The following is a 12886-nucleotide window of genomic DNA, read 5'->3' on the forward strand; positions in this document are numbered from 1 at the left end:
TCTTCCTTCAAAATCTTGTCTTATGATTTCCAAATCAGAAGGGACGACCCGCAAATATTCCTCTATTGACTGGTTGTTTTCCTGACTTATCTTGGGTATATTGTCGTTAATTCTCCTAACCCACCATTCATTATACTTTGGAGTTGTCATCGGACCCACAGCTAACCTCTTCATTCGGAAAGTCTGTTTCCACGCACTAGATATCTCTTGAATCTTCTTTCTATAACCATCATTTCTGTACGAAAATCCACAATCAGTTATCCCTTGGGTCGCAGGTATAAATTGCCTTGACCTATATTGCCTTAGCACCAATAATGGGGCATATCCAACAGCTCCCCGAATTCCAAGCAGTGGAACCCAATCAAAATTACCACACCTATACAGGATCTCATCTGGAAGCAACCAAGGAGCTCTCCACTCGATGTCCTCTTCTTGAAGATTCTGAAGAATTCCCATCCACTTTTCTTCTGAAATATCATCTCTCCTGGGCGTAGCTACTATCTCCTTTAGTGGTGAATAATTTTCAGAGAAAACTCGATACAAAACCTTATCCACCTTCCAAAAGTGACTGTGAAACCATGCGAGTAAAAGCTGTGCACATCCAATAAATCTCCCCTCTCCCGCTTTCTGGCATTCACTCAATGACCTGAAGGTTTCTGTCAAAATTGACAGAATTGGTGTAACCCTCTTATCAAGTCGGTCGAATAAATCAGTGACTGCTTCATCAACATGCCCCAAGGCTTTGGGGAAGACAACCAAGACATATATACTTAAAGCAAAGACATCTACCCTCTTCCTCACTTCTGGGTGCGTTAGAATTGCATCTTTCAAACTCTTCCAAGGAACGCACTTACTATCCCCGTTTTGCTTAATCCATGTAGCAACCCACTGCTCACTTATCCCTGTTATATTCATCAGCTTCTTCGAAAAGGTTGGCACATTTATCGCTATCGAGTAGACCTTGTCTGCTTGAAACTTTGAACATCGGAGTAAAGCCACATACTCTTCTATTGTAGGCGCCAAATCGACCTTTCCAAAAGTGAAGCAACTGTAAGCAGGATTCCAAAACTGGGCAAGGGCTCGAAACAAGTGCTTGCCTAACCTCGTCGTTCCACTAATCCCAGATTTCCTTCAATTCTCGCAAATTGTTTTGAGTTACACTGATGCGCATAAAGTCCCATAATTTCAATACATATCCCTCCGCCAAACTATCACCTTTCTCTCACTGCGTTGTTTCAGACCAAGTTCGGACAGCCACATTATCCTCCACTTTATCAAGAAACCCTTTTTCCATGATAAGCTTTCTATCTAGCAACTGAATATGAACCGACGCCTTTTATGATGAAATGAAATTCCATGTCATGCAATCAAAATAAAACACAAAAAGTCAGTATCATATAAAAACATAAAATATAATCAAGAAATAGTAAAACACCTAATCGGATATCTACTAAGATTCAGTATAGTTCTACCTAAAGTGGATTTCTAAGGTTCACTATATGAAGTTCGGCTTCTAGGGAAAAGGTACCAGAACCAGCAGATTCCTCGATCTTCACCCATTATAGGCTCATATAGATCAACTTCGATTCAGGGGAATACATTTTCCCTATGACTATACGGAGATGAAAATCTCACGAAGGCATAGGTACCAATGTACTCCGAAGGTGATCCATTATCCTATACGGAGGTGAAAACCTCACGAAGGAATAGTTTTTCACTCCCACTTAAAAGGATAAAATCATTCAACTCATGTAATGTATAATGCAAAAATAACTCAGATCAATCAAGCAAGAATATAATGAATGCAAAAGGATCTCATCAATTTTTTAAAAAAATTATTTTCTCAACCATAAGACAAAAATTAATCAACTTTGTGGCTCGACTCTCTTATATATATTTTTTAAAAAGTCCCCAGTGGAGTCGCTAAGCTGTCAAAACCATTTTTATTTTTGGAAAAAACAAAAATTAGTTGTCGATAAAAATTTGGAGTCGCCACCAATCTTTTATTAAGGTGTGATTGGATCACCTAAAACGACTTTGGTCTACGAGTTTTTAGAAAAACGAGTTCGGGAGTCAGTTACGTCCGAGGAAGGATTAGCTCCCTCGTAATGCCCAAAAAATTGGTACCAAATTGATTAATAAGTGTCTTAATGTCGAGAAGTAAAAAAAATTCAATCCTTGATTAAATCAAGTTATTTATTAAGACTCTCTCATTTAGGAGAAGAAATGTCACACTCAATGCGTTAGGGCACGACATCTCGTATCCTCAAAAATGAGTTTGTCCTGAAGACTTGTGTAATAAAATTTATGAAAAAACGTGGCCCAATACGTTAGGGCACGATTTCTTAAAATCTCAAACATTGAATATTTCCTTTATTATTTTTTAGAAAAAATATTTGTCTCGAGAAGTCAACACGTCACATCCAATGCATTAGGACACAACATATTGAATTTCCGATAACAAGATTTTCATTTTATTTTTGATTAAGGAGCAATTCTCGGTTGTTGGATTTAACAAAGAAAATTGGAACCCAATACGTTAGGGCTTAATTTCATTGAAAATCCTAAATATGAGTATTATCTCTGTTTTGAAAATTTTCTATTTTTAAATTTGAGTAAAAAGATGATGTAATGTTATATTGAACGCATGTATAAATGTCGCAATAACAAATAACAATAATAAATACAACAATGACATAGAAATAATATAAACAAATAAATAAACAAAAATAAAAAAAATAAACAATCACAATGCAAGAATATCAAATAAATGAGCAAAATAAAAAAATACTAAAACATAAATCAACAAACAAATGAATGAAATAAAAAAGTGCATAATATATACATTGGAACTATGAAGAATAAGACGGCATACATATGAATTTACATATAAAACTTTGGATTATAAAGTTTATATAACAAAATATATAATGCATTTATGCAAATAAAGAAACATATAAACATATATATAAATTATGAAATGTGTTTAACAAAATATATGTATTTGAGTATTTAAAAAATAAATAAATATGTATGTATACAAAAATTAAAATAATAAAGAATATGTATATGCGTATAAAATATAAATGTATATATGTAAAAATAAAAGTTATGCAAATAGAATAATAATAAAATATATATAAAATATGTGCAGGTATTTATAAAAGTTTTTTTTAAATGTATGTATATTATTATAAAAAATAATGTGTATGTATATATATAATAATAATAATAATAATAATAATAATAACTTAATAACAAATAGAGATTAAATCGAAACTAAACAAAATTTTAGGGTCAAAATTAAAAATAAAAATAAAACTGAATCAAAATGAGCGAGAAAGGAGGAGGACAAAACGCGCAAATTCCCTATTTGGGGCCAGAACGCGCGAACCCTGCTTGCGGGCCGGTCAATGTGCGGATCTGTCCCTTCAAAACGGTGCCATTTCGTCAGGCTATTTAAGCCACAATCAATTCACAAAATTTTATTTTTTCATTTTTTACAAAAAAAAAACCTTAAAAAACCTCTCAATCTCTCCCTTCTCCTCCGAGCACCGGCCCCCCAGTCCGATCATCGGCTGGTCATTGGCCACCGCACTGGCCTCTGGCGAAGGCACCGCCATCTGCGGTGGCCGAAAAAGGGGAAAATAACCCTTTCGGCTCTCTCGACCCTTCCAAGCCCAAATATGGGTTCAAAATCTCCGAAAAACCAGCAGAAATTGCGAATAGAGCCCGAAACCTTTCAGTTTCCGGCCACCGATGCTCAGGGGTGGCTCCCTCGATCCTCCCATGGCAAGACAGACCCGAACACAGGTGTTTTCACACCCTTTTTTGTCTTTTATTTTATTCTATTTTATTTACTTGTAATAAAATACAAAAAAGAAAATAAAAAGAGAAACAGTAGTTCGAAAAGAGTTTAAACCTTTGGATTTTCCAATTGCTCATTGCTCTTTTTGGTATTCTGTATTTGTGTTGTGAAATATTCGCTATTCTTTTTATTGATTTTTCTTCGATCCCTATTACAGTATATTTAATGGCTTTTTATAGCCATTCTCAAACAATATAAAGGAATGAATCTGTTTAATGATTCGATTTGCAAATCTTCGCATTTTCTTTCCATATACTGTTGTTTCCTTTCTTGATGTGCAAGTACGAAGATCGCGCGGAGATCCGGAGGGCGAGGCTTTGCTTGCGGCGGCTGAAGCTTACCTCAAAAACCCTAGGGTTTCTGCCACTGCTTTGGGCCACTAGATTTGGGCCTCTATTTTTGTATTTTGGGCCTTTTATTGTTCTGGGCCAACTTGTTTTGTTCTGGACTTGTAAAAAAACACTGGAATTTTTATTATTTTTGCTTATTAAGGGCCGGGTAAAATTTAGGTATTACACAGATTACTCCAAAAAGATAAAGATAAAGATGCGACTGACTGGACTGACAGTACATTAGACAAGACCTAAGTTGAATAAGTCCTAGATCCGTTTATGGATTTATTCACTTGTGACTTTCATAGTGATACAAATGAGTGTGAATAAACGCAGAAGTAGATCGTAAAGTTTTTTAAAGTCACAGTTTTAACTTAGGGCACTAAACGTTCAGAAAGAAACTTGGATTTTGAGACAACTTGAAACACAATCAAATCCATGTCAAATAAAACAAATAAAAAATAAATAAATATGATAAATAAATATAACAATAAATCAAAGATTGGAAAAATAAAGAAGAAAATAAAGAAGATAGATGGAAAAGATAGAACGTGATATGTAGAAGTCCTAAGAAGCCTTGGAAACATAAAGAATCCACAACCCCATTCAAACGGCTCTAATTTCCCCTCAAAGATAGAAAACATGGCAAGAAAAAGTTTGAAGATGATCCTCATAATCTTAAAAGATTGTTAAAACTCTTCTAAAAGAAACTCAAGAGAAATTCTTGAAAAAAAAAACTCAAAGAGAATTTATTAACTCAAAAGAGAAGTTGAATAATAATGAATTAATAAATTTGTGTACAATGCAAAGGCCTATATATAGGCTAGCTAAATAAATCTAAATAAAACTCTTAAGTATAATAGAACTCTAATTAATCTAAACAAGAAGTAGTTTTAAACTAAACTTTCTTGTTGACATAAAACTCCTAAATAACTTAAACTACTTAATACTTATTAAAAATTTAGAATAATAAAATAATAAAATAATAAGAGCTAATAAATACAATATTGGGCTAATATATAATAAAAGTTAAGCCCAAAACGCGAACCTAATATAATTTAAACTTGAATTAAAAGCTTGAAACTCGTAATTCCCGTCATAATCCCATCTAGAAATTTTGTTCATGTAGTCTTCACTAAAATGGTTATAACTTGAGCTCCCGAACTCAAAATAGACTGATTCAAAGTGCGTTTCAAAGCTAAGCGATAGACATTTGAACGCCATGAGACATCTCAACCCAAAAATGCCTGGATCCCACATAAAAAGTCATCACAAGTCTACTAATTTCCCAAACTTGAAAATTGGCAACTTCGGTGAATGGAATTTAATAAATTTCACCCCATCCGTGCATGTATCATTCCCCCTTTCCTCGAAAATATTTGTCCTCCAATATTTTCTTTGATCAAATCTTGGTTCAATTTGCTTAGCCTTTGACATTGTTGTTGGGCCTTGAGGTAGTGTAGTCCATCACATCCATGGGTCAGAAATTAAGCCTTAAGATTCTCATCATTTGCCCCTTCCTCAAGAAGATTCGTCCCTGAATCTTCAACTACAAAGAAAGAAAAGATATTAGAACAAATAACAAAAAAATGAAAAAAAATATTTACCTAAGCTTTCTTGTGCACCAAAACTATCTCCAGGATCAAAGATATGATTTTGATCTCCCAAATCAGCATGAATCAAGTATCTCTCTTTCAAAAAGAAACCATCAACACTAAACAAAGAAATATTAGGCAAATGAGTGTTTAAGGAAAAAATAACATGTAACTTTCTTTGAATATACATGGTCATCCATAAGAATTTTCAACGATGAGTCAAGAATATCACGTGATTATAAAAATCAAGAAGGTTAAGATTATGTAAAAAATTATCGTTAAAGATCAAGATATAAAATTTTGTTGCAAGAGCAAATATATAATATACTTTAATAAACCTATCTAGTGTAACATAATTACTATTTTTAACCTTTACAAATCTAGATAAACCCATAAAATCAATTGAACTTTCATACCAAGATTTAATAAAATTTGACCAACGAGAAAGCATGTTGTAAGGAAAAACAAGATTAGTAGCATACTTATAAAAAAACATTCAATGTATACCTTTTTAAATCAATTTCTAATGTTTCCTTACCTTTCTTACCTTGTAGCACTTGTGGGGAATTATCAATATTCAACTTACCTCTTTCCCACAAGTAAAATCCTCTCTCGATGGTAAAGTAATATAATTGGAAGTCCGTCAATGGATCCTTGAAGTCTTGTAATGAAGAAAAACCACTAAAAAAATTTAAGTTAAGGTTAGTTAAAACATAATCATTCCTCACTTTTGTATGGGTATTTTCCTGTTTTTTTATTTTCTTTTTTCACTTGAGAACTCTCTAATTTTACCTCATATGGACCATCAAGTAGACTTTTATCACTCAATGTCTCTTTTCTCCTCTATCTTGTCACATGATTTTTCCTCACTTCTCATATCCCCTTCACAAGTATTATGAATATTCAATTCAGTATAATATATCTTAGTAAGAGAACCTGACGTTTGTGTATCATCTAAATCTATAGACTCAAAGGAAAAATTCTCATTACCATCTTTTTCTAGTTCACAAAGTTCGTCACTACAAATCGCTTTTCCACTAGAGTGACTTAAAGTGCGTTTCAAAAATAAGAGATAGATATTTGAACGCCGTGAAGACATTTCAACTCAGAAATACCTGGATCCCATCCAAAAAGTCATCGCAAGTCTACTGATTCCCTAAACTTGAAAATTGACAGCTTCGGTGAATGGAATTTAATAAATTTCACCTCATTCGTCCATGTATCACATAGTGTGACATACCTTAATCTTACATGGATGATGGACTATGTATGCGTAACTCATATATATACTTTGATGTGAATAAAAGCCTAAGTTCAAATAGATAATGAACCAAAAGTTGGTGTGTTGGGTATATGACTTCTATATGATGTAGCATCATCCCACAATAGTGGAATTCATAGCTTAGTAAAGGGTAAGTGATATCCTATCATCGACATTACATGATAGATGGAAAGTAATATGACCACGAGTCATTTGTCTTAGTGATATATTATTTATTACTATTTCTTAGTAATTGGCTTTTCATAAAGAAAGATATAGTGGTTACCATGAGATAAAATAGGATCATATTGGGAGAACACATTTATCCCAAAGAGATTAAAGATATCCTATAAGGGTAACACACTTGTGGCATGACCATTGGACGAGCACTTAATAAGTAGCTTTTGTAATAGTCGATAATAATGGAGAACTCAGTCATGATACTTTAGTTGAATAACTTCATGACTAAATAATGTTGTAATTAATAGGCAAAGAGTCGAAACTTAATTACAAATTATTTGAGCCTTGATTATATATGTCCAATCGAACCCTTCGTTAGCTTAAGGTAACTAGAAGAGAATTGCATGTAGAACTAATAAGTATGAAATAAATGAAAACGATGAATTAAAAGAAAAAGATTGCATGTATCATTATCCGCAATGAATGCATTTTCTCGCTAAGTACAGAATATTGTAATTGAATAATTGAAGTTCGAAGTAAGAATAAAATTAATTAGTCATCATGGATTCATTGAATAAGATAATTAATTATATTTTCCTCATAGATTCTATTACGATAAAGTTGTCATAACTTTAACGAAATTAGAATTAAGTTAAGAAAATAATTTAATTGAGAAAACAATTTAGTTAATTTAATTAACTGATTAAATAAATAATATTTTAATAAATAGAAAATAAATATTGAGTTGGATAAATTATAAGTGTTGGATAAGTCTAGATAACACATATAATTGAACTCAATACATGAAAAGCCCAATAAAAACATAATACATGTAAGGGGTGACAACCCTATTATTCCCCTAAAGGTGTAGCCGCCCCTTATGTATTTTAATTAGAGTAGAAGTTTTATTTTATATTAAAATATTATTATTTAATTAAATATTATTAAAATAGAACTATTGTACTGATTCTCTATAAATAGAAATTATGTGTTAAATTTTACACAACACTTCACAAGTGTTAGTATTCTGTCAGAAAATAGTGATAATTTATTTTATAGAATAAGTTCTATTTTTTTGGGAAAAGTACATAATTCTGGTTATAGAAATAATTAACGTGCCCACTAAAAGTTAAATAAAATCTTCTTTCTTTACAATTGGTTTGTAATACTTTGAACTCACACTCAAAGTTGTTCATGATTCGAGAATTAGCAGAGAAGGTCATTTGGTAGAAAGTTGGGATCGACTTAATCGCCTTGTACAAAGCACAATTATAATTTCAATTAAAGTTCATTGTTATAAATATCAAAATGGCTCGATTTTAAAGAAAAAAAATTTAAACTTCCATTGTGCCTAAAAACACTGTTTTCTAAATTGAATTTTCTAGCACAAAGTGCTTCTTCTTCAATCAATCGACAACCGCCATTTGTAGGCACTATCCCCATCTCTTTTGGATACCAATTTTTCCAACATCTTTCACATAATATGCAACATTCCTCCTTCGAAGATTGTTATAATATTGAAAATGATTTCCCAAATCTAAATACATTTTCCATGAATTTTGTTACAATATCATTGTTTCCATTAAATTAATAAAGTGTTGCAAATCATAAATGCCAAGTGTGAAAAGACATAGCCAAAATGTTGCCATATCCAGTGGCGGATCCAGAAATACTACTTAAGGAGGTAAACTTATATTAGCATTGTCGATTTCATGTTTTTTTACTATTTACTTTAAACGGGATTGGCCTTTTTTAGGGTTTGAGGGGCAAAATTTAAATTTTTAAGAGGTTTAATGTACTAAAGTTTATCTTGAAGGGGATATCATGTAAATTTCTAAAAAACTAAGGGGAAATGGCCCCACCTGCCCCCGTTGTATTCGTAAATACCCATACCTATGTCATTATTCACAAAATTAATACAAAACCATTTTAAATAGCTAAAAACACATTTTTTTTCTTTCTTTATTAACTAGATTAACAAGTTTCAAGCCACTAGAACAATTTTCTAGATACTATTGTGGCTTGATCAAATGACTATAATATGTCTTTCAACCATAACTATTGATTTAAAATGGATCCCACTAGAGAAAGACCTCACCTCAAAAGCTATTGACTGCTAATGTAGTTTTTTTTTACTAAATAATGTGTAATTTATTTTTGAATTTTTTAAATATTCATTTTAATTAAAATATACTTAAAATAACTTGTTATTTTATTATATCTTATTTTTATGTATAATTTATTTAGATATTTTTAATATATATTTAAGAATTTTAAATAAAATATATTTATTCAACTCAAGGATGAACTTGTCAATTTATACCTATTCCTTGCATATTCCTTAACAATAACTTAATCAACCAAATAATGTAATACCTATTACATGTCTTGTTAACTTGTTTTACCTCATTACAACCCTATTCTATTTATATAAGATAATATTTTATTGCAATTTCTATTTTATTCCAATGACCTAAACCTGGCATTAATTTTTTATAGTTGAAGTTAACAAATCTCAGGATAAAAGTACCACAAACCATTGTACTATACTTTAGATTACATTTTAGCTCCTCTATTGAGAAAATGAGCAAATTAACCCCTGTAAGTTAGATGAGTGAGTAAAACAATCCCATTGTTAAAAATTGATGTTTATATATAAGGTATAATAATAGTTTTAGTCCTCAACCTTTACACATTAATTCAATTTGACCTCTACTATTTTATTGGAAGTAAATTAAAATTTTTTGAAACTAATAAAGCTAAACGGTAAAAAAAAAAGCTTTATTAACAAATAAGAAAATCAATTAAGCCCTTATAAAAATTTAACAATTATTTAAAAAATCATAAAAATTATAAAAACAGTCATTTAAAAATTATAAAATTCTAAATTTTTTTATTAAAAATAAAAAAACGCTATTAAAATAAAATTTTAAAAAATGAGAAAATAAAATTTTAAAAAATGACACTTACTTTTTTAATGGGTCGATGTTATTATTTTTAATAAAATTATAATATTAAAATCCTTATAAATTTTTTAAAATAATTTTTATGAAAACCAAATGTGCGGTTATGATTGGATTTGACAAACTAGTGGACGTAAAATATATTTTCTTAAGCTATATATCATGAAAATTTAAATGTCTTAGAGGCTTGTTTCATGAGATCATATTTAAAAGAAAAAGAAAACCTTTTCTACCTCTCTCTCTCTCTCTCTCTCTCTCTCTATATATATATATATCAGAAAAAAAAAATAAAAAAGAGCCTGTTTGACAAGAAAACCTTGGAAAAACTTTTCTGACAAGAAATTGAATTACAAAACAAATAAAAAAAAAGGTTAAATTGATCGATTCCCTTCAGAACTCTACTTCCTTTTAACAAATAAAAAGAGAGTAAAGGAACTCTCCCTCTTCAGTACCACTAAAGAAAAAAAAAATTCCATCCATCATGTCTCCAATAAAAACTAGCTTTATATCCTTAGTTATCATCGTTACCATGGGCGTTGCCGTTGCCGTCGCCGGGAAGACGCATGTCATCGATTTCCGATGGCCTAACCTCTACCCAGAAGGCATGGCCTGGGACCCATTAGCCCAGCACTTCATCGTCGGTTCCCTAAACCACCGTACAATCCACTCCGTTTCCGACGCAGGCGTTGTCGAAACTCTGATCTCCGACCCCACCCTCCCTGAAAACGTTACTGTTTTAGGTCTGACGGTAGATTTCACTAAAAACCGCCTTCTCGCTTGCCTCCACTCTGTTTCCCCTCTCCCTCCATTCAACGCCCTCGTCGCCTACGACCTCCGCACCCGCCGCCGCCTCTTTCTCTCCCTCCTCCCCTCCGACCCCGATTCCCTCATCGCCTCAATCGGCCGCGGGCGTGACGTTGCGAACGACGTTGCCGTCGACTTCAAGGGAAACGCTTACGTCACCAACTCGGTCGGAAACTTCATCTGGAAAGTCAACGAAGAGGGAGAGGCGTGGATCTTCTCGAGATCTCCAGCCTTTAGCCGTTACCCATCGGTTATGGGCGAAAACGAACCCTTCAACGATTGCGGCCTCAACGGAATCGCTTACGTCAGCAAGGGGTATTTACTGGTGGTGCAAAGCAATACCGGCAAGATGTTTAAGGTGGATGAGGAGAATGGGAAAGCGAGGACAGTTTTGCTGAACCAGGATTTGGTTATGCCAGATGGGATTGCGATCAGGAGAGACGGCGTCGTTTTAGTGGTGTCAACGCAAAAGCTTTGGTTTTTGAAGAGCGACGATAGTTGGGGAGAAGGGGTGGTGTATGACAAAACTGCCCTTGAGGAGGAAGGGTTCGCAACCTCAGTTGTAGTGGGTGAGGAAGGGAGGGCGTATGTGTTATATGGGCATGTGATGGAGGGTATAAATGGGAAAGAGAGGGAGGGGTTTAAGATAGTGGAGGTGAGGTCGGAGAGAGAAAGCGGGGAGGAACATGTTTGGATTTATGTGCTGCTAGGGCTAGGTTTGGCTTATTTTTTGATTTGGAGGTTCCAAATGAAACAGCTTGTCAACAACATGGACAAAAAAATCAATTAGTCTACGTCTTGTGCTTTTTTGCTCTCTTTTTTTTTGTAATTTATAATGAAATAATTAATTCATCTTTCATTTTGGGCCAACTTTCTTATGAAAATGACTTAATAAGTAATTTAATGGAATTAAAAGGTCTGTGGTCTCCATGAAAATTGGTGCTAAATATGTAAATGACTCTTTTTTTCTTCTCAATATTAAAAAAGAACTCTTGAACCGAAAAACTCAATATTTCATCACATAAGTCTTTCTGGTTTAGTAATGCTGGAGTAGCTACACAAATAGATACGAAAAACCAAGTCTTCTAATTCCTCAGCTAATTTCACTTTAGTTACAAATTCCAGGAAAATTGACAACACAAACCAACCTATTACTCCCAAAATCACAAAGCATTGTTAACCTTTGCTTCCACCAATGCTCCAACTCTGCCTTCTTGGGGCTGGCAGTGGAAGTGGCAATATCGCAGACTTCTTCATCCCATTATTCTCAGTTTTTGGCTTAGATACTCCAGCCTTCTCCCTAAGCTCCTCAAGCTTCTTCATCATCTTTTTCTTCATTTCAAGTCTACTCATACGAGCTTCTGCAGGTTTCGGGAGAAGGGTAAGACCAAGAACTTCGGCAGTTAAATATTTCATCATATGTCTTCGTGAAACAGCAAAACCATCTGTTGTCGATGGTTCATGTCCTTTCTCACATTTCACCTGCAAAAGAGACAAAAGTACATGTTTTGATTAGGAATAATGATGAAATGTACTGATATTAGTCCAGTTTTCGCTTAGGCCAAATGCAATGCACTCTGCAATAAAGAAACATGTTTGGATGATGATGAAATGTGAGAAAGGACTGATATAGTCCACAAAAGAGAAGGGATATCCCACTTCTCGCTTAGGCCAAATGCAATGCACTCTGCAATAAACCTTAGTAGTTCTAAAACTCAACTGCATCGTTCAAAACCAATCAACAAAATCTGTCTTTTCTTTTACCTAAATAAAGCAATGTTGATCATCTCCATTTCTCAACTGTTAAAAAAACCTTACAAAATTGTGTTACAACTGAGAAATGAGAATTCAGGTAGACTATAATTATGCAATTCAACGACAAA

At 33.1% G+C, this 12886-nt stretch overlaps 1 protein-coding gene across 1 annotated transcript; it reads left to right on the forward strand.

Moving 5' to 3' along the window:
- The first annotated feature begins 10359 nt into the window (after window positions 1–10359).
- On the forward strand, window positions 10360–11862 carry LOC107922394 (uncharacterized). Its single transcript, XM_016852413.2, has one exon. The coding sequence runs from the start codon at window positions 10681–10683 to the stop codon at window positions 11791–11793; it is 1113 nt and encodes a 370-aa protein (XP_016707902.2). The 5' UTR covers window positions 10360–10680; the 3' UTR covers window positions 11794–11862.
- The last annotated feature ends 1024 nt before the right edge of the window (window positions 11863–12886 follow it).

Source organism: Gossypium hirsutum, chromosome D01 (assembly GCF_007990345.1).
Source record: "Gossypium hirsutum isolate 1008001.06 chromosome D01, Gossypium_hirsutum_v2.1, whole genome shotgun sequence".
In the NCBI taxonomy this organism is placed as follows: domain Eukaryota; kingdom Viridiplantae; phylum Streptophyta; class Magnoliopsida; order Malvales; family Malvaceae; genus Gossypium; species Gossypium hirsutum.

Excerpts from the sequence above, each read along its gene's own strand:
- LOC107922394 (XM_016852413.2), top strand. The coding sequence starts at position 10,681 with ATGTCTCCAATAAAAACTAGCTTTATATCCTTAGTTATCATCGTTACC.